The sequence below is a fragment of the Pogona vitticeps genome, chromosome 2, assembly GCF_051106095.1.
Source record: "Pogona vitticeps strain Pit_001003342236 chromosome 2, PviZW2.1, whole genome shotgun sequence".
NCBI lineage: Eukaryota > Metazoa > Chordata > Lepidosauria > Squamata > Agamidae > Pogona > Pogona vitticeps.
This window is the reverse complement of record NC_135784.1, coordinates 130,746,462-130,767,563: the sequence shown is the minus strand read 5'-3', so window position 1 is coordinate 130,767,563 and position 21,102 is coordinate 130,746,462. Positions and strand designations below refer to the sequence as shown.

General features: G+C 38.3%; 1 protein-coding gene across 1 annotated transcript in view; it reads right to left on the bottom strand.

Moving 5' to 3' along the window:
• Nucleotides 1–1,223: 1,223 nt before the first annotated feature.
• The window catches only part of LOC110075079 (myosin-1B), a 31,908-nt gene continuing 12,029 nt past the window's right edge, over nt 1,224–21,102 (bottom strand). The window contains 23 exon segments of the mRNA XM_078384064.1: nt 1,224–1,376; nt 2,481–2,576; nt 3,704–3,808; nt 3,899–4,069; nt 4,157–4,282; nt 4,761–4,964; nt 5,048–5,365; nt 5,904–6,028; nt 6,360–6,525; nt 6,624–6,807; nt 11,227–11,423; nt 11,787–11,905; nt 12,216–12,342; nt 13,363–13,752; nt 13,835–13,925; nt 14,030–14,175; nt 14,980–15,156; nt 15,238–15,480; nt 17,120–17,375; nt 17,699–17,835; nt 17,919–18,042; nt 20,162–20,279; nt 20,376–20,463. Coding sequence (XP_078240190.1) covers nt 1,224–1,376; nt 2,481–2,576; nt 3,704–3,808; nt 3,899–4,069; nt 4,157–4,282; nt 4,761–4,964; nt 5,048–5,365; nt 5,904–6,028; nt 6,360–6,525; nt 6,624–6,807; nt 11,227–11,423; nt 11,787–11,905; nt 12,216–12,342; nt 13,363–13,752; nt 13,835–13,925; nt 14,030–14,175; nt 14,980–15,156; nt 15,238–15,480; nt 17,120–17,375; nt 17,699–17,835; nt 17,919–18,042; nt 20,162–20,279; nt 20,376–20,463 — 3,861 coding nt within the window.

Genomic DNA, 21,102 nt, shown 5'->3' with positions numbered 1-21,102 from the left:
CCTGGAGGTTTAAACAAATACTGAGCTGCATTTGAATGTCTCATGTTCCAGTTTTGCAGACACACTGTGTACATTTTAAAATCTTTAAAAACTGTTTAATTTAATTTTTGCGCTTGAAGATCCACATTAGAACAGGAAGTCCTGTCTTTGATTATAACCTCTTCAGTTGCACAGCAGCAATTTGTTGTGGGATCCCACTTGTTAATGTATATAAATGATGAGGGTTAAAGGGAGTAGAGAGGTTTGGCTTCTTAGCCCTTCATCACACTGGAGTAGAGAATGTTCTTTTTTGGTGATTTTGTAAACCGCTTAGGAGCTTTTAGCTTAAAAGATGGCATATCTACATGACTATAAATGACTATAAGCCTCTTGGTATGTCTTTGAATCCCACTTCAAAGGGACACATAGTTGAGTTGTAGTGTAAACTGGACACTTTGCTTCTGGCTTTTCAGAAGCATTTGATTGGCCAATGGATGAAACTGGATGTTGACTTAAATGGCCTTTGATCTGATACCATTAGGTGGTGTTTTTAATTTTGATGATACAATAACTCTGTATATGAGTCACACAAAAATTAAGCATATAGAAATGGCAGCTACTACATTCATAAATGACTACTGTAGGGATGGGTATACCTACCAGTTTCACTTTTTTTCTGCATTCAGAATTCCAAATACTTGTGTTCTTCACAAATATGGAAAAATGTTTCAATTTTGGTAAACTGTTGGAAAACAAACTCGGATGCAGTTCCTCTCCATCTATTACAGCCTTCCCAATAGGTCTTTAAAATGGGAAGCAGAAGTGGCAGCTGTAATTCAGCACTAATGTGGTAGATTTAGACATCTTAAACCCAGATGTTTAAGAGCTAAGCACTCAAAACCTTGGATGTCATTTTAGATTTTCTCAAATTCACATTTTAAAATCTTTCATTTCAACGGAAAGGGATTTACAGATGTTGGTAGATTCTTACAAAAATAAGCTATATTGGAAGTCAATTGTTTTTACTGAAATGAACTCCTAATTAAGTTTGTATAGGATTACAACATTATCGTTCACCAGTTTGGTTAGAGTGGGCTTACACAAAGGTTGCACATTATTTTAAGTATGCAAAGATTTCTACAATCTTTATTTCCTAGGCACTAAGGATAGAATAAACAATAATTACAAATAAGGTATACACATTTTGTGTATCTATTTAGTCATGATGAAGCATGTAGACAAACTTATTCTTCACTTTTGACTTGCTTTCCAGCATCTCGAGTCTTCACACGCAATTTGTTGACCTGTGACTCTGCAATATCAGCCCTCTCTTCAGCCTCTTCCAGCTCATGCTGAATCTTGCGGAACTTGGACAGGTTGAGATTTGATTGTTCCTCCTGAAAACAAACACAGATTTGTGAAAATCAAACTGTGAACAGTTCTGGGTTTTTCTGGAGCATAAAAAGCTGAAGAGTACAGGTCACTAGGTTAGCGTAATGGTCTTGACTTCCCATTATTCAGTTTAAGGATAAAATATATAATTTAATATTGCCTTTCACAGATTAGGAAAATTCAATGCAAAATTCTTCACGATATTACTTGAAAGAACTTCTGTATAGAACTGGGTTTTGTTTGTAAACCCGTCAAGGAACAGGCTAGTTAGTAATATATAAAAGTATCTTGTAAGATGTTATTGAATTAAATCTGTAGAAGATTTAGATAGTCATAAGCTTACAGATCAGATTTTTAAAAATTATTTAATACAAAACAAAATGTATGCCCATAAATTTAAATGGAAGAAAAGGTGATACTTTTATTGGACCATTAAAAAAACTCAACAAACAGCTAGCTGGCAACATTAATTCATCTTCCTCAGGCTATGCACCAAAATGTTGTGGATGCTTCTGAAGCTGAGTTAAAATACAAACTGCAAATGGAATTTGGTATATGTTTTCAAATTCCGTCCCGGGTTGCAGTTGGCTGGATTTCTCTTCCCAGCTCTTCAAATGGTTCTTTGTTGGGAGTTCAATTCCCCACTTCACCTTCAGGGAGAAAAGCCAGTTTATGTGACCTTGGGTAAGCTGCATAGTTCTAGGATGCCTCCAGAAAGGAGTGCTAAATCACTTTTGAGGGCTCTCTATCTGCAAAGTTCTTAAAAGTGTCACATAAGAAAACTGACTTGATGGAGCATAATTATTAGTATCTACAAACAATAGAGATTGGCTTCATCTGCAGAAAATGTATACAAATAGAAACTGAAATGATATATTTTGAGGAAATCTTGTTTTTGTTTTGCAAATCTATCCTGTAACTGTCCATTCAGTTTTTACATCTCACAAAACTATTGACAGTAGAATATTCATCAATAAATGGAGCACTTACTTCAAAGCTTTATTTTCATTCTCTGTTTTCACTACTCTGTTTCTATTTGTTCATCATACTATATTTTGACAAATATATTTAAAAAGTAATATCTATTCTGTCTTCAGTGTGATACATACAGCTTCTTCAGATTGCCTCTTGTATGCTTTCACTTTCATTTGCAGTTTATCCACCAGATCCTGAAGCCTTAGAACATTCTTCCGATCTTCCTCAGACTAAATAAAATTAGGATAAGAGTAGAAATTAGAAATTACATAGAAATTAAGTAGAAAGGGTGGAAATGACACTTTTCAGAAAAACTTGAACAAATCTGCAGTAACTTCTGCCATAGCACATGGCACCAAGTTGATCTGCATTTCAAAATGGTGCCGTGTGTGTGTGTATATATATATTTGCCCCAGTTTATTTATTTTATGCCAGTTTCAGATAACATGGGACTGTTGGGGAAGAGATGCGAGTCATCTGCTCATGAGTTACAAAAGTGTCATGTCTTTTGGCAGCTAATGCATGACAAATACATTTTCCTTGGTTTATTGCAAAGGTGGGAAACTTTGCAATACAGATGGGAAACGTTGACATCTGAGCGTTCAGCCTGGAGGCAGGTGGTGCAGCATAGCCTTTCCCCATTTGAAGAGACCCTTATACAGCAGGCCGAGGCAAAGAGGTAGTCCCCAAACCAGCAAAATCAGGGAGCTGGACAGGGGACAGATTGTATTTGTCTTCAGTGTGGAAGGGATTGTCACTCTCATATTGGCTTTCTAAGCCATACTAGACGCTGTTCCAAGCCCTCTATTCAGAGCATGTTACCATAGTCTCTCGAGACTGGAGGATGCCTACAAGATTGCAAAGGCGTAGTTACTGTTTTATTAAAAATATAATTATAAAACATAATTGGGGGTATCCATTAACAACTGACAAGTATGGAGGTTAAGGGGTAAACTACAGGAAACTGCAATTTGGGAGGCTATGCATACATGATAGTTTTGCTTGGTTCTGATAGGAGTACTCTGGGTATGAGCAGGTTGGTCACTTCTGAAGTTTCTGCAAAATGCTGCCATTGGAAGTGGTTGGGTTGCAAGTGGGAAATGAAATAATAATGTGCCAATTTAGGTTAATTAATTTATATTAATCCTATCTGGAAAGAAAAGTACTTTCAGTTAATTAAAATTCATACATTCTTAGGAAAGGACAAGACACAAATATTTATAAACAGAACCATAATGATATGGAAGCAAGAATTTCTATTCTGTCTCTTCACTGTTATTTACACATTCCACTTCAACTGAACAGTAATTTTTGCAGAATTTCAAATTATTATAAGCAAACATTTAATCACCATTACCTGATAAGTCAGTTCCTTCACCCGTCTCTCATATTTGCGTACACCCTTTATAGCATCAGCACTGCGCTTCTGTTCATTCTCAACTTCAGCTTCCAGTTCACGTACCTGAGGGAAGAAAGGTGAGAATTTGCCTTGAAGTGCATGTCTTTTCACTCAAAACATGTGGAAGTTTAGAAATGAATTAGGGATATATACTTTTTGCTCCAGTTTCTGGAGCTGTTTTTTGCCACCCCTCATTGCCAGCTGTTCTGCCTCATCAAGACGGTGCTGCAGATCCTTCACTGTCTGTTCTAGGTTCTTTTTCATTCTTTCCAAGTGGGCACTGGTGTCTTGCTCTTTCTTCAGCTCCTCAGCCATCATGGCTGCCTATTAATAAAGATACCAAGGTGATTTAGAAAACCAGCCATACTAAGTGTACACAGGACAAGATTTCAAATGAAAACTCTAGCTCACATCAGTAATAGCTTTCTTGGCTTTCTCTTCTGCATTCCGTGCTTCTTGAATACTCTCTTCCATTTCACTCTGGATTTGGGCAATGTCGGCTTCCAGTTTTTTCTTGGTGTTAATCAAGCTTGTGTTCTGTTGCAGGGAGTGGGGACATATTTAGAATCATTTATGTTTTCCTCTAAATACAAAGCAATTATTTTGAACAATTAAGACTGAAATTGTTTGAAGTGCATAAAACAATGGCATCTACTCAGATGTTGGCCAAACGCTGTAGCATATCTCTGTCATTCTTTATCTCACTTTATTCCTGAGGTTCCTTCACATTTTAAAAGAGGGAACCCCTCCCTCCCATAATATGTTCTTTATTGGATGGGACAATATGGAAAACAGTTTAACCATAATTTTCATTGATGTATCATAGAAAGTATCTACAAATGTTGTTCAGACATAACATTGTTTCCTTCATGTAATATAGCAAAATTAATATTAATATAGAGTCTGGGGATGTTGGAGTATTCTCTAAGCTCCATTTTTGCCTCCGGAACAGTGTCTATATACATTCTACTATTCTGAACTAGGGATATGTGAAAGTACCAGTCTTTAGGCAAACCTGTGTGTGGAGGAGTTGCACACGCTCACTGGCGTCCAGTAACTCCTGTTCAGCCACTTTCCTGCCCCTCTCTGTCTGTTCCAGAGCTGCCCGGAGCTCCTCTATCTCAGCTTGCATCAGGTTAGCTCTGCGCTCCACCATGGCCACCTGTTCCTTCAGATCTTCTTGGCTCCTCACAGCATCATCCAAATGCAGTTGTGTATCCTGTGAAACAAATTATTGTGAGACACAGAGTTCTTGATATATTTAAAATATCAGTGTTTTCTACCAGCTGTTTGAAACTGTACTCTGCATACCTTTAGTTGTGCTTGAGTGTTCCTGAGATTCTTTAGGGCCTCAGCAGCTTGACGGTTGGCATGGCTCAGCTGGATTTCCATTTCATTCAAATCCCCCTCCATCTTCTTCTTTATCCTTAGAGCATCATTCCTGCTTCTAACTTCAGCATCCAGTGTGCTTTGCATGGACTCCACCACCCTTAAGTGATTCCTCTTCATCTGATCAATTTCTTCATCTTTCTCTGCAATTCTTCTGTCAATATCAGCCTTCACCTGGTTGAGCTCCAGTTGTACACGGAGGATTTTGCCTTCTTCATGCTCAAGAGAAGCCTTTTGAAAAACAGTTTTATCCGATGTTTACAATAAATTACAGCCCCCTCTTCCATTATTAAAAACATCTTGGACACCATCCTTGCTATTAAAATTTCTTCTGCTGTCATCACAACAGCACAGTGTCGATCATATTTTTGTTCAGACTCTTTAAACGTAGTTTCAGGATGGATTTTATGTTGTAAGCTGCCCCGAGTAGACATGGTCTAGAGGGGCGGGGTATAAATTTAATAAATAAATAAATAAATAAATAAATAAATAAATAAATAAATAAATAAATAAATAAATAAATAAATAAATAAATAAATTTGATTTAAATCACAATTTGTTAATTTAAATCAGATTGATTTAACTCACAATTTAAATTTTAAAAATCAATTTTTTAATTATTTATTTTTTATTATTTTTTTAAATTTACATTGTGGTTTAAATCAATATGATTTTTAAAATATAAATTATTGTTTTTTATCCACCATGCTTAATTCATCACAATGTAAGAGATTTTGTCCTGTCAAATTTAATTAAAAGGATTATATACCTCAGCTTCTTCAAGGGATGCCTGCAGTTCAGACTTCTCTTGCTCGATTTGCTTCTTCACTTTCTCAAGTTCATGGACAGCTTTTCCTCCTTCAGCAATTTGTTCTGTGAGATCACCAATCTCCTCTGTTGGATTTACATTAAAAATTGCCAAATAAGTAAAAGGAACTAGTTTACTTGTGATTCTTTGGATGAGTATAAGCAAATTAAACTGAATATGTAGTGTTGGAAGAATTTTCTTGGCTTGCCACAGATCATCTATGTGTGAAGGATTCATTTGAACTGCATCCCTAAAAGTACATATAAATGTAGGTCTCTCCCAGCACTGTAGAGTAGGAGTTCATGCAATTTTGGTATTCTGTTTTCCACTTTGAAGCAAGGCATGATTACAGAACATCACACCGTGTATACACAGCATTATATACCCACATTTTAAAAATCTAAATTATAGACATACGCTGCAGATTCTTGTTCTCTCGTTTCAGAGTTTCCAGGTGATCCAGGGACTCCTCATAAGCATTCTTCATCTTAAAGAGTTCTGTGCTGAGAGAACGAGATTCCTTCTGGGAAGCTTCCAGTTCAGATTGAGCTTCCTCAAATTTCTGCTTCCAGTCTGCCAGAATCTACAAAACATCACCAAATACATCTCAACATATCTCTATAAAAGTAGACAACATTTTGCAGCCCATTCAGTATCAGTTCTTAAAATATCCAAAAATACCTTATCAAAGTTCTTCTGCTTCTTATCTAAAGCTGCGCAGGCTGCATTGGACCTTTCCACGTCAACCATCAGGTCCTCCACTTCATTCTGCAACCTCTGTTTTGTCTTCTCAAGAGAAGCACATTTGGAATTCACAGCTTCAACATGTTCCTCAGCTTCCTGCAGACGCTGGGCAAGCTTTTTCCTGGAGGAAAAATACCAAAATTTTTGGTGGCAAATGGCTTGGAAAACATCAATCTGCTTATGAAACCAATAAGGAAGAAGAATCGTTATTCTGTTCCAAGTATGCCATATTCTCTCCACTCCCTTTTAAATATATATTTTGTATGTTTTGAGGTCACAATACAGATTTATCTGCATTCAATCTCTAAAATCAAATGAAAAATTGGTGTATCCTTTGACAGGGAAACCTTTTGGGGAGATTTAGTCTCCTTTTTTAAAAGAACTTTTTAAAAATTAGACATAGAAAATACTAGCAATCTCAGGAACTGCTCACATGTTTGCATTATAGTTATGTAAACAGGCCGGACAGGTGTCAAAGTTTTCAAAATATTCACTTTTAAGTTATAATAATGTTTTTTAAAACAATCAAATACTTAAGACTTTTACAATTTTATACTGCTTTATTTTGTTTATTCGTCCACATTTAAGTCCTGTATAGACAGAGAAAGCTTGATTTCCTAATACTTGTTGAATCATTGCAGAATCTCTGAACTATTTCCATTACAGAATACTGTTTGACATGAGTAGAGGTGATGACATTCAAGTGGAACTATTTAAAATCTTAAAAGATGACGCTGTTAAGGTGCTACATTCAATATGCCAGCAAGTTTGGAAAACTCGACAGTGGCCGGAAGACTGGGAAAGATGTCTACATCCCAATCCCAAAGAAGGTCATTGCCAAAGAATGTTCCAACTACCGTACAATTGCACTCATTTCACACACTAGCAAGGTTACACTCAAAATCCTACAAGGTAGGCTTCAGCAGTATGTGGACTGAGAACTCCCAGAAGTACAAGCTGGATTTCGAAGGGGGAGAGGAACTAGGGACCAAATTGTTAACATGTGTTGGATTATGGAGAAAGCCAAAGAGTTCCAGAAAAAAAAATCTACTTCTGCTTAATTGACTATGCCAAAGCCTTGGACTGTGTGGACCACAGCAAACTATGGCAAGTTCTTAAAGAAATGGGAGTGCTGATCACCTTATCTATCTCCTGAGAAACCTATACCTGGGACAGGAAGCAACAGTTAGAACTGCATATGGAACAACTGATTGGTTCAAAATTGGGAAAGGAATACAACAAGGCTGTATATTGTCCCCCTGCTTATTTAATTTATATGCAGAATACATCATGCGAAAGGCTGGACTGGAGGAATCCCAAACCGGAATTAAGATCGCCAGAAGAAATATCAACAACGTCAGATATGCAGATGATACCACTCTGATGGCAGAAAGTGAGGAGGAATTAAAGAACCGCTTAATGAGGGTGAAAGAGGAGAGTGCAAAAATGGTCTGAAGCTGAACATCAAAAAGATCAAGATCATGGCCACTGGTCCCATCACCTCCTGGCAAATAGAAGGGGAAGATATGGAGGCAGTGACAGATTTTACTTTCTTGGGCTCCATGATCACTGCAGATGGGGACAGCAGCCATGAAATTAAAAGATGCCTTCTTCTTGGGAGGAAAGCAATGACAAACCTCGACAGCATCTTAAAAAGCAGAGACATCACCTTGCCAACAAAAGTCCACATAGTCAAAGCTATGGTTTTTCCTGTAGTCATGTACAGAAGTAAGAGCTGGACCATAAAGAAGGCTGACCACTGAAAAATTGGTGCTTTTGAATTGTGGTGCTGGAGGAGGCTCTTGAAAGTCCCCTGGACTGCAAGGAGAACAAACCTATCCATTCTAAAGGAAATCAACCCTGAGTGCTCACTGGAAGGACAGATCCTGAAGCTGAGGCTTCAATACTTTGGCCATCTCATGAGAAGAGAAGACTCCCTGGAAAAGACTCTGATGTTGGGAAAGTGTGAAGGTAGGAGGAGAAGGGGATGACAGAAAACACCCTGATGCGAAGGCAAGAGGAGAAAGGGACATCAGAGGACGAGATGGCTGGACAGTGTCATCGAAGCTACCAACATGAATTTGACTCAACTCCGGGAGGCAGTGGAAGACAGGAGGGCCTGGTGTGCTCTGGTCCATGGGTTCTCGAAGACTCAGACACGACTAAATGACTAAACAACAACAAGAAGAAGAGGTACCAATATGTTGTGAGGTGAGGTCAATGTAAAGTGAGAGAATGTGAAGTGATATTTATGGTGTCTGCTCTTTGATTGTTGTTTTAAGTATGGAAATACTAATTCAGTGACACATTCATCATGCAATAAATATAAATAATACTGACTAATTGCACAATGTCTGAACAATTTCCATTAAAAACAATCAATTTATCAAGATCCTGTTTATGACTCAAATAGTGGATCACAGGCATATTTTTTCAGGGAGCTCTTATTTACATTCTGGTTATAGAAATTAATAAAAATATCATATCTCATAAGCCCCATAGTCTGTTTTCAAAATTGCAGTAGTAATGGGATTTTTGTTTGAATTATAAATAGAGATGGGGTATTTGTATTTGTATATGAATACGAATATCTCAGTGCAGTTGGACTTAATGAGGGTATGGCTCCAGGGGCCAGACCGTCCACTCACATGTCTGCCGGTGGCAGTGGCCTTGCTCATCCTTCCAATCACTCCCAGAGTCCTGCTCTCTTCCTGCTCAGGTACCTACACCAGGCGGGGGGGGGGGGGGGGAGGATGAGTCTCCCTGCATGGCTGCCAAGTGGCTAGCCGAGTGGAAGGAGAGCAACGCTCTACGAGTGATTGGAAGGATGAGCAAGACCACCAGTGCCCTCACCTCTAATTATAAACTAATATTTACATTAGTTTTAACTTTTTATATTTTAGTGGCCATGCTGCATACGTTACACCTTCATAAACTTAATATTACTAACAAGGGAAGATTTTCAGACTCGTGTAATCAGTGTCATTGCTTGCATGCCATGGGAGCTCTGGGACAGAAGGAGGAATTTTTTAATTTCTGAAAATCTTCCATCAAATAATGTTACTGGAAAGAGAGTAAAGAGTTGCTTCTTCTGTACCTGAGCTCCCACAATTTGCACATAATAAAGCTGATTACAGATGCGTCAGTCAAATCAAGGGACAGAAGTAAGAACTATTTAATTACTAAAAAACCTACCCTTGCAAGTGACATCATCACCACCTACAGGAATAATGTGTGTAACAATATTTTTCACTATGGTATAAAACAGGGGTCTTCAAACTACGACCCACGGGCCACATCCGTCCCATATTGCCTTTTTATCTGGCCTGGGTGGGGGCGGGCAGGCGGGCGGGGTGTGCGTGCATTCAGGTGTGCGTTCAGGCATGTTTGCTGGTGGGCGTTCAGGCATATGTGTGGGCATTTGGGTGGGCGTTTTGGGTGGCCGAGTGGGACATGTGTGCATGTAGGTGAGGTGGGTGAATGTGCGGATGTTTGGCCAGGCAGGTGGGCGGACAAGCAGATGTTCGGGCATGTGTATGGGGTGGGCGGTTATTCAGGCATGTGTGTGTGTGTGCAGGGCGGGAAAGCTGTTCAGCCCTCCAAAATATGGAAAATACATGATGTGGCCCTTACCATGAAATGTTTGGGGACCCCTGGTATAAAAGATCATACAGAAACAGTTCTGAATACAGTATGTTGTTTTCCAAAGAATGGGAAATTCACATTACACTGCACAATGCTTGTAAGCATGGGAAATTATTTCCAAGTCACTTTGAGTAAAGAGGTTGTTCTCGATTAGTTGAGCTCTGTAGAGATCTGTAAAGTGCATACTGATACACCAACTCTGTATCAGTATGTCTCTACAAGGTAATTACTTTTATTTGAAATTTTTTGGGGGGTTGGGATGGGAATATATATTTGTCTGTATGTAGCCAAAATGGCATAATCTCCAGAAGAAGTAAATACCAACAGGCTTGGGAGGCTCTCAGGCAGGCATACAAAAAGCCCTATGAAGATAGCTAGGGAGGGGCTGTCAGGATAAAACCATACAGGACAATTGGACAAAGAAAGATTGGGGGAAAGCAACATGTGGCTTTGCCAGTCTGGGAGGATTGAAGCCACCACTGATTCACTAGCAGACTACAGCTTTTTTTCCTTCCTCTTTTATTCTTTAGTAACCAAGAGAGGATGGAGGTGAATATACATAAATGTGGACTTAGATCAGGTTCCTTGGGAGGTGGGAAAGTATCCATCCTGATGCTGTCAAGACTATTGCAGCTATAACCAATAAAGTTATGGCCGATTTTTTCTAAATTATGGCTTTAGGTTTGCTTTAATTGAGAATACTGGGCTATATAACGTAGCACACATATCTGAATTATAATGCAAGCTCCAATGGCAGCTCTGTAATGTAGTCTGTTGTTGATATTCTATGCTACTAGGTCTAAGGCCCATTTTGATTCCTGATCAAAATTTCTGCCTCCATTATGCCCCACATTAATACAAAAGTGCTGCTTATGTTCAACTTGATTCCACTTACTTGGCTTCTTCTAGTTCTTCAGTGCGTTGAATGGCATCTGTCTCGTACTTGTTCCTCCACTGGGCCACTTCACTATTGGCCTTGGACATGGCACGTTGGAGCTCGCTCTTGGCTTCCTGCTCCTCTTCAAACTGTTCCCGGAGCAAGTCACAGTCATGGCGAGCAGATTGCAAGGCATGGGCCAGGGCATTCTTTGCCTGAAGAAAGTTAAAGATTTATTAGATATTTTGCTAATCTCTTGTTGAGTTTAAAACCCCATTATCTGAGTTATTTCCCCTTTTCTTTCTTTGTTGTATTCTACAAATCCAGTCCATTGCTTTTGTTTTTCCTAATTCTCAAGTGCTTGGCATTGCCATGTTTTACATATTTACTTAGAAATGCTTCTTAATAAATGTGTCTAGGATAATACCCTGGATAATAGTCCTTTGAATGGAAATATATTAACAACTGGAAATTCATTGCATTCTCTTGTCTGTTGCTCAGATATTTTTCAGTTTCTTACAACTTCATTGAGGATTAGAAATCCATCACTGGAAATAACATCTAGACATAACACAAACCTTTATTTCTTCTTCAAGTAACCTTTTCAATTCTTCAATCTGTTGGGTAAAGCCTTGCTTTCCTCTTGAGAGCTGGGAAATCAAAGAATCTTTCTCATCCACTTGGTGGGCAAGTTCGCCTGAGAAATATGAAACAGAATAGAGAAATATGATGAGTGTAAAATGGTTAAGGAATGAAGACTCAGACTCAAAATGTCTCGACTTTTTTTAACAGCAATATCAACAGCATTCAACATTATATTCCATGAAAGTAATATAATTTGGAATGTTATTTTTTCAAAATTTTGTTACTTGCAATTACCTCTTTAAAAGTTATTTGCTGTTTCTTGTTAGTGAAAGAGGAATACATTACTTATTAGTTACAATTTTAATGTTTTTAAAAAGAAGCAGTTATAAAAAATCAAAATTGCCCCCAAGAGTCACATTTACCTGCTTCTGTTTGCAGACGAGCCCTCTGAGCACTCAGGTCATTAATTGTTCTCTGGTGCTCTTCTTCCTTTGCTTTAATCTCACTGAGCTGATCTTCCAAGGAGCGGGATAATTTCTCAAGAACTGACTAAAGTGAACAATTGAAAATATGCTGAAATATTCTTGAAAGGAATATAATATTGGGAACTTTTTCTGTAAATCAAGAAGAAGAAACTGGGCAGCTACAAAAAAAACACGCTCACATAACAAATTTATTAACTTGAATTTTGGATCACTATTTTTAATTGCAGTTGAAATAAACAATCACATATATAATCAAATCTAATTCATTTTGTATACTGGTGGGGTCTGCTTTGTCTCTGAGTAACCCTGCAAATGGCAAAAATTCAATACCTGTGCTGGAATTATAAATCTTTGTGCACCTAATTCCATCTATTTTTTATGTGAATTCACTTAGTTTACACTTTAATAGACTAATACCTGGCCTGAAATACAAATGCTTTAGTTTTTGCACTACTTAAAATGTGGCACCATTCTGAACTTAAAACAAAAAAGTATATTTTAGAATAAAATGCATTATTTATGTATATTTTAGAATAAAATTCATCTAATAAATGTATATTTTCTGAACAAATATTTAATAACCTGTTTCTAAATTTCTTATAACTGTGAGTTAATATAGAAATAGGATGGAATAGAATTTTAAATGAAGCTATCCCAAACAGACAAGCAATCTATCCATCTCAAGCTGAAATGCTCTTACTGATTCTGTTCAAGGAACACTGAAAATGGCAACTTTTAAAGATTACTTTTTGCCAAGAAGCTACAGTGTGATCAAAATCCAAATTGTATCATTAAATCTAATAAAAGACAAATAAAACACCATCCCAAATACGAGATGCAAGGTTTGTTATTTTAAACACGGAGGATTCTATATATTAATACACAGTAAAAGTAGAGGTGAAAGAATGAATTGGCCTGTGTAATCTGTTTTAATAATAAAAAAAGGTCTAATAGTTTTACCACTTCAACCAGGGATTATATTGCACTATCCAACAACAACTAAATATTTGTATAGTTGTCACATCAGGGATGTTGTGCTAGTATAGCTGTTCCTACATCTTTTCTGTTCGGTACAGTGGTCTACCTTAGCTTTAGAAACAGACTCCATGTTGCCAGCAAGGTCATCAATCTCCATCTTCAGCTCACTCTTCTCTTTCTCCAGCTTCTGTTTCACTCGTTGAAGGTTATCAATCTGTTCTGCAAGTTCAGATGCACTATCTGCATGCTTCTTGCGGAGGGCAGCTACAGTGGCTTCATGCTGCAGAGTGGCCTCTTCAAGGTCCCGACGCAATTTCTGGAATTCAGCCTCACGTTTTTTGTTCATCTCAATCTGAGCCGCTGTTGCCCCACCAGCTTCCTCCAGACGCTCACTGATTTCCTCCAGTTCCCTGGAGAGGTCAGCCCGCTGCTTCTCTGCTTTGGCCCGAGATGCACGCTCTGCCTCAATCTCTTCCTCCAGTTCCTCTATACGAGCCTACAGAAGAAGCCAAAATGTCATTCCAGTTCAAAAAATAAATTCTCCTGGTAAAAAGAGAATAAAGGTATGCTGGACTTGCCTGCAACTCCTTGATCTTTTTCTGAAGTTGGGATCCCAAAGCCTGCTCATCTTCAATTTTACTTTGGAGTTGACTGATTTCAAAATCTTTCCTTGTTACAACAAAACACTAAATGTTAGCTTCCAAATGAAGTGCTAAGAGATCTGTGTAGCACAAAGCTGTCTCATTAGAACTTCCACTTAGCACTTTACTTACTTCTTAAGCTTCTCTTCCAGCTGCTGCCTATCATTTTCCAGATCCATTATGGATTCCTGAGCCAGCTTCAAATCTCCTTCTAGCTTCCTCTTGGCTCTTTCAAGGTCCATACGAATCTTCTTCTCTTGCTCCAAAGACCCTTCAAGCTGAAGAGAAAGAGATCATAAATATTTTGCTGTTCTAATACTACCATCTACTTCTGCTTCATTGACTACGCAAAAGCCTTTGACTGTGTGGACCACAGCAAACTATGGCAAGTCCTTAAAGAAATGGGAGTGCCTGATCACCTTATCTACCTCCTGAGAAACCTATATGTGGGACAGGAAGTAACATTTAGAACTGGATATGGAAACACTGATTGGTTCAAAATTGGGAAAGGAGTACGACAAGGCTGTATATTGTCTCCCTGCTTATTTAACTTATATGCAGAATACATCATGCAAAAGGTGGACTGGAGGAATCCCAAACCAAAATTAAGATTGCTGGAAGAAATATCAACAACCTCAGATATGCAGATGATGCCACTCTGATGGCAGAAAGTGAAGAGGAATTAAAGATCCTCTTAATGAGGGTGAAAGAGGAGAGTGCAAAAAATGGTCTGAAACTCAACATAAAAAAAACCCAAGATCATGGCCACTGGCCGCATTTCCTCCTGGCCCCATTTACTCCCTGGAAAAGATCCTGATGTTGGGAAAGTGTGAAGGAAAGAGGACAAGGGGATGACAGATAATCTTCTCGTCCTCTGTCTATAGCTAGAGATAGCTTTAATGGACAGTGTCATCGAAGCTACGAACAAGAATTTGACCAAACTCTGGGAGGCAGTGGAAGACAGGAGGGCCTGGCGTGCTCTGGTCCATGCGGTCACGAAGAGTCAGACACGACTTAACGACTAAACAACAACAATGCTACCTTTACCTCAGAACTGTACTTCTCTGTGTTGTTTCACTCACATCATCCACTTGCTGCTCCAGCTTGGTCTTTGCTTTGGTCAGAGTATTCACTTTGTCTTCTTCTGCCTGCAAGTCGTCCAAGGTCTGCTGATGGGCCTCTTGAAGGGCTTTCTTTTCCTTGGTCAGTTTGGCAATGGTCTCATCCAAGACGGCCATCTCTTCTGTGAGGTTTTTGACCTTTTAGAAGGGAATAAGTCAATCCAACATCCAGATTCAATTTAACATTTGGTAAGTTTTTGTCAAACGGGGTGTATGTACCTTGTTTTCTGTGGCATGCTTCTCCTTTTCAACCTTGGCCAGGGTCAACTCAAGGTCATCAATGTCTTTCTTCAGTTCTGAGCACTCATCCTCCAGTTTCCTCTTTTTGGCTGTCAGCTCAGCATTCATTTCCTCTTCATCTTCTGCCCGTTCAGTCAGCTCCTTAATTTTAGCTTCCAGCTGGATCTTGGTTTTGATCAGCTGGTCGCATCTCTCCTCAGCATCTGCCACAGCATCAGATTCCTAAAAACAACATTGAAAGAACCCCTTGAGTTAATTTTTTTTATTGTCTGATTTCTAATAGTGAAGAACAATATTAGCAGTTGCTCTGGAAATGACAAGTTATATTTCCATAGTATTTTTAGTGTTTCTGTATCTTTACATTTCCTGAGATAATTTTTCTACAGAAAATAACTTATATTCAATCCATAAATATATATACATTATTGATTGTTTTCCTGCATTGAAATTATTGGAAATGATATCTGAGTATTTTTTTCATAGACTTGTATGATCAGTTTATATTAAAAAGAGATAAACTAATATTTTGATAGATCATCTACACACCTGTTTGCAGCTAACTTTTTGCATCGACATCTAGATACATACATGATTTACTAGACTGGATAGGTGAGGGTTTAACATTGGTAAGGTGAAAAAGGATCTGCCTATTCATGCAAACAATTTGGTGCTTTTTCAAAATTTTTGGGCCCGAGTGCCCAAACTGGGGAAAAAAAATACCCAGTGGGCAGTTGGCTGCGGCGGCAGCAGAACCAGAAGTGATGGTGGAAGGGGGAATCCCGGGCATGGAGGAGCCTCGAGACCCCACTCCGGATCATGGCCTGCCGCCTGTTGAAGCACCAGCACCATGGCTGCAGCCGCCTCCTGAGGTTTAACTGCGGGGGGGGGGGAGTAGTGATCCAGCGACTTACGGCTCGTGGGCCTGCAGAAAGGGCTCTGTGTGCCAGCTATGGCACGTGTGCCATAGGTTCTCCATCGCTGCACTGGAGTGTTATGGTTTTAGAAGAGGCAGATGTGTTAGTCTGTGCTAGCATATCAGCCAAAAACAACAGGAAAACAAAAAAATTAAGAAGACAATAAATGTTTTGGCATCTTAAAGACTAACTGCTGTATTTCAATGTGAGCTTTTGTGGACAAGTCCACTTCCTCAGATATAAGACCACACGGTGAATATTTATACCTTTATACCCATTTGCCATGTAATCCCACTCTTACGTCTGAGGAAGTGGCCTTGTCCATGAAAGCTCACATGAAAATATAGCTGTTAGTTTTTAAGATGCCACAATGTTCCTGTCTTTATTTTTTGTTTTTCTTTTGTTTTTGCCTGATTTACTATAGTGTTGGACAAGCTGGCCATGTTTCCAATGTAAGTGAATGGATACATTGAACTAGTATAGAAAGAAATCAAATGTGTATATTGAGGCATGTTCTTCCTGATGCTGGGGTGCTTGGTCTTCACTAGTCCACTAAACAGAAAGCTGAGGAAGGTATACAAATGGAGGAAGAGGGAAGGTAAGTGGTGAAGCTAAGCAAGAGGAAGTTGGATAAAAGTGAGCAAATAGCTTAAGCTAGGATATCATTGGAGGGGCAAGTGGAGAATATTGGAGAAGCAGGTCTCTATCATGGAGGAAACAGAATACAAATAAAAATTACAAATAGATGGATGAGCAAACCTCTTTTCTCTTAGATGGAAACCCATAAGAAAATCTAGAGTTGTATCTTTAACCAGATATTTAGTGAAATCAAACTGATCCAAAACATTCTTGGTGAAAAAAAAATCATTTTTGACTCATTAAAGACATGCATTGATCAGACACCAGGTAAATATGATAAAAACATTGTACATCATTAAACTCCTTACAGACTGGACTTGGAGCTGCAAGTCATTCTTCTCTTGCATCAAAGTAACCATTTTTTCTTCAAGTTCTTTCCGCTTGGCCTCTGATTTTGCAAGCTCTTCTTTTGTTTTCTCAAACTCTTCCTTCATGTTGGCCATTTCTTTCTCTGACTCAGCACTCTTCAACAGAGGTTTTATCTTGAAGTACAACTTCATCCAAGGCCAATGCTTCACATTCGTAAATGAACGGATATTGTACTGAATAATGAAGATAGATTCTCTGCAAGGAAAGCAAACTAAACCTTAAAAAATAATTTCAGAATAAACTCAGGCCAGGATCCAATGACATACATCCAGTGGATCCCACTGTATCAACCAAAATCAGAAGCCTCTTTCTCTTGCAAACCGCTGTGCATCCTAAAATCCCACCCTGGAGTAGGCTTTGGTGTTCTGAGGAAAAGGAAGTTCTGATTTCACTAGACACGAGTACCTAACTACTCTATTTAACCCTGGCCTCAGCATTTACAATTCATTGAATCTATTTTCTTAAATGTATAATTCTGCAGTGTATTGCACAATGTAGTAAAAGTGGCAAAATCATACCTTCTTTCCATCATTTTCTTGAACTCTGCTCTCATCAGGTAGCCACGACACATAGCTTGAGTACGTGTAATCAGCTGAGCCAGTTTGTCATCTCTCATCTCTTCTAGAAGACCCAAGAGGCCGGCTTTGAAGAATACCTGGAGAAATAAAATAGCATAAAACATTAGCCACTATCCACAAAACTAAATGTCATGTAATTTTGAGAGAGAAACGTTTTTACCTTGGTGTGACCAAATTTATACTGAGTATGGTCAACATCAATGGATCCAAGAAGCTTCTCAGAAGCTTTCTTGCTATCAATGAACTGTCCCTCTGGGATGGCACTTGCATTTAAAATCCTGTATCTGTAAAGAGAATGTTCTTTTTTTAAAAAAAAAATATGAATACTTGACAACAAATCACAATAAATTCTCTGATTGTTATTATATGTATAGAATGAACATAAACATATATCTTTATATATATACAGTATGTTTATTTCATTTGTATCCCGCCTCTCTCCCAGAGTAGTATCTGAGGACATAACATAACATAAATGAAAAAAAGATACACCTAAAAAGATATTAAATCCTAGGATAAAATGCAATTAAATGTTATGAATTAAAAACAGGCAAGGAGATGAAAGAATTTAAAATTAAAAGCACAAGAAAGAAATTTTTAAAACGAAAACACCTACCATTGAAAGACCCAACAAGAGGCCAAATGGCTATCTAAATAAAAAGATATTTTCCTGACATTAACAATGTAAAAAGGGACTAGCCTAGCCACCCTTGGAAGGCAGTCTGATTAGTCACTGAGAAGTTCTCTTCTCATATCCTTGCCAACCATGCCTCTAAGGAGGTGGGACTCAGACAAAGGCTTCCTCCAAGCAGACTTCTATGGAGAGATCTGGGCCTTTCAATTACTGGAGCTGAAGCCATGTAAGTCTTTATACTTTACAGTATAATCACCACTTTGAATTCTGCCCAGAAGGGAACCAGTAACCAGTGAAACTGTGTACCAAGGTGTGTTTTCTCATCGGTAACAAGTTCTGGTCAGCATTCTAGTCACAGTGCCTTGGAACCGCTGAAGTTTCTGACCACTCTTCAAAAGACACACATTGCCGTAGAGTGTGTTGCAGTAATACAAATGGGTGTAATTATGGTATGTTACTGTGTACCTGATGTACCAGATGATCAAGATTTATGATATATTTTATCTTTATATTCATCCCAGTTCTCTTAACCACATGCAGGGTAAAACAGCATAATTTGTTACTTAGCTAAAAGCAATAATAATAATAATAATAATAATAATAATAATAATAATAATAATAATAATAATAATAATAATAATAATAATAATAATAATAATAATAATAATAATAATAATAAAGCAAAGTGTGCTGCTTATATAACACCCAATAGTGCTTCAAGCACTCTCTGGGCGGTTTACAAGTTAATTATTCAGGCTACACATTGCCCTCCCCAGCAAGCTGGGAAATTCTAATGGATGAATTTTTTTAAAAGAATGTGCTAACACATACTATAGTTGCAATTTACTGTAAGTACATGTAGTATAGACTATTAGCACTGATCTTATGACAGCTTAGTCTGAATAACTATGCTTAGAACTGCACTGGATAGATGGGCATGAATTTTAAAAATGAATCACCAAATTCCTTTAAAAATCACTACTTCACTGATTTGTATTTGTACGACTCAATGGCCCCGATGAATACGAATCAATGAATTTTAAATGATTTTTTATTTGTTGATTTGTTTGGCTATAAAATGCCTCCCCCAGACACCCAGAGACACCAGTATGGCAGGGATGTCTGAGTTATGCACCCACAAGAAAGCTTCCCAAGAAAAGTCCCTCAAGGCAAGTAGAGACACCAAAATAACATAGGAACTCCCCCTGACTCTCCTTTACAATCCCTCCATGTTTGGTAAAGATTGGGGTTCCTCAAGGCAGCTGCTAAAAGGCACTTTCCTGAGGTAGCCCATTTTGTGAGTGTATAATGTGGATGTCTAAAACCCAATTTTCACCAAATTTGGAGGGATCGTAGAGCAGAGTCAGTAAAAGCTTCTGTGTGATTTTGGTGTCTCTAGGTGCCTGGGGGGAACTTTCCTTGGGTAGCTTTCTTTGTGGATTTATGACTTGGATGTCCAAAACCCAAACTTCACCAATCTTGCCGGGCTTATAGAAGAGAGTCAGGGGAAGCTTCCCTGTGAATTTGGTGTCTCTAGGTGCTTCAGGGCCATTTTATAGTCATTTAACTGATTTGATGAATCAATTCATCAATTTGTCAGAACAAAATGTAAATTCACAATTTGTGATTCATCAACCTTGACGAATTACAAATCAAAACAAATCACAATTTTTCTGATTCGTGCCCATCTCTACTTAGGACCAAAGGATTATAGACAGAGAAGCATATAAAAACTGAGAGGCATAGTGGTAGAATAATGTAGAGCATACCGCTGTTTGAAGTCACCATAAATTATCCTGCTAGGGAATCCCTTTCTGCAGATTCGGATACCTTCCAGCACACCATTACACCTCAGCTGGTGCAATACAAGCTCATGTTCCATGGCACCTTGGACAATATTAGAAGGTAGTTAGCACTGTGCGGTAGAACTCAGAGGTCATTGTTTTATTAAACATCTGATTACACTGCACTAGTATTTCTTACCAGGAGTTTTAGTTTCATTGGGGATAAGGCAACGCACAAAGTGAGGATGGGTACTCTTTAGATTGCTCATCAATTTGTTTAAATTCTCCTATGGAGTGAGAAATATTTGTTATATTTGTGTGATGATGCAGCTCAATTTGCACTCTTATTATCAAGCAAGGCAGTTTTTAAACTTGACAGCAGATTGCTTATTTGGGAGCTGATGAAGAGATTGCAAAAAACCTCACACCATGTTCACTTAAATATACTTATATCTTCTCTTTCAATAATTATCAACAGTCCCCAGTTTTTCTTTCCCATGTGTTTTTGAACATTGTGAATTTGGACCCTGTGCATTTACACATATTGTTTTTTGCACCATGATGTCTGCACAGCTCGGAATGGATGAATACAATGACATGTTGAAGCCATGCATAGTTGATTGGTAGTATAATGATGTTCTGTACCTCACTGTGTAACTATAGATGGCTCTTCGGTATGTCATAGTACAAAACCAGAATGGCATATTGTTGGACTTGGGAGGTATGGTTTCTGGTCCCTACGGAGCTACAAAACTTAATAAATGACCTGTCACTCTAAATGCAACCTCTCTCATACTTTTGCTGTGACAGCAAAATTGGAAGGGAAGCTGGGATATGAATGTAACTAATAAATAAATAAAGTTGTATTCATGCTTCTTAAAATAACTTTCTAGGGTTTGTTTCTAGGGTTTTCCCCTTTCATTCTT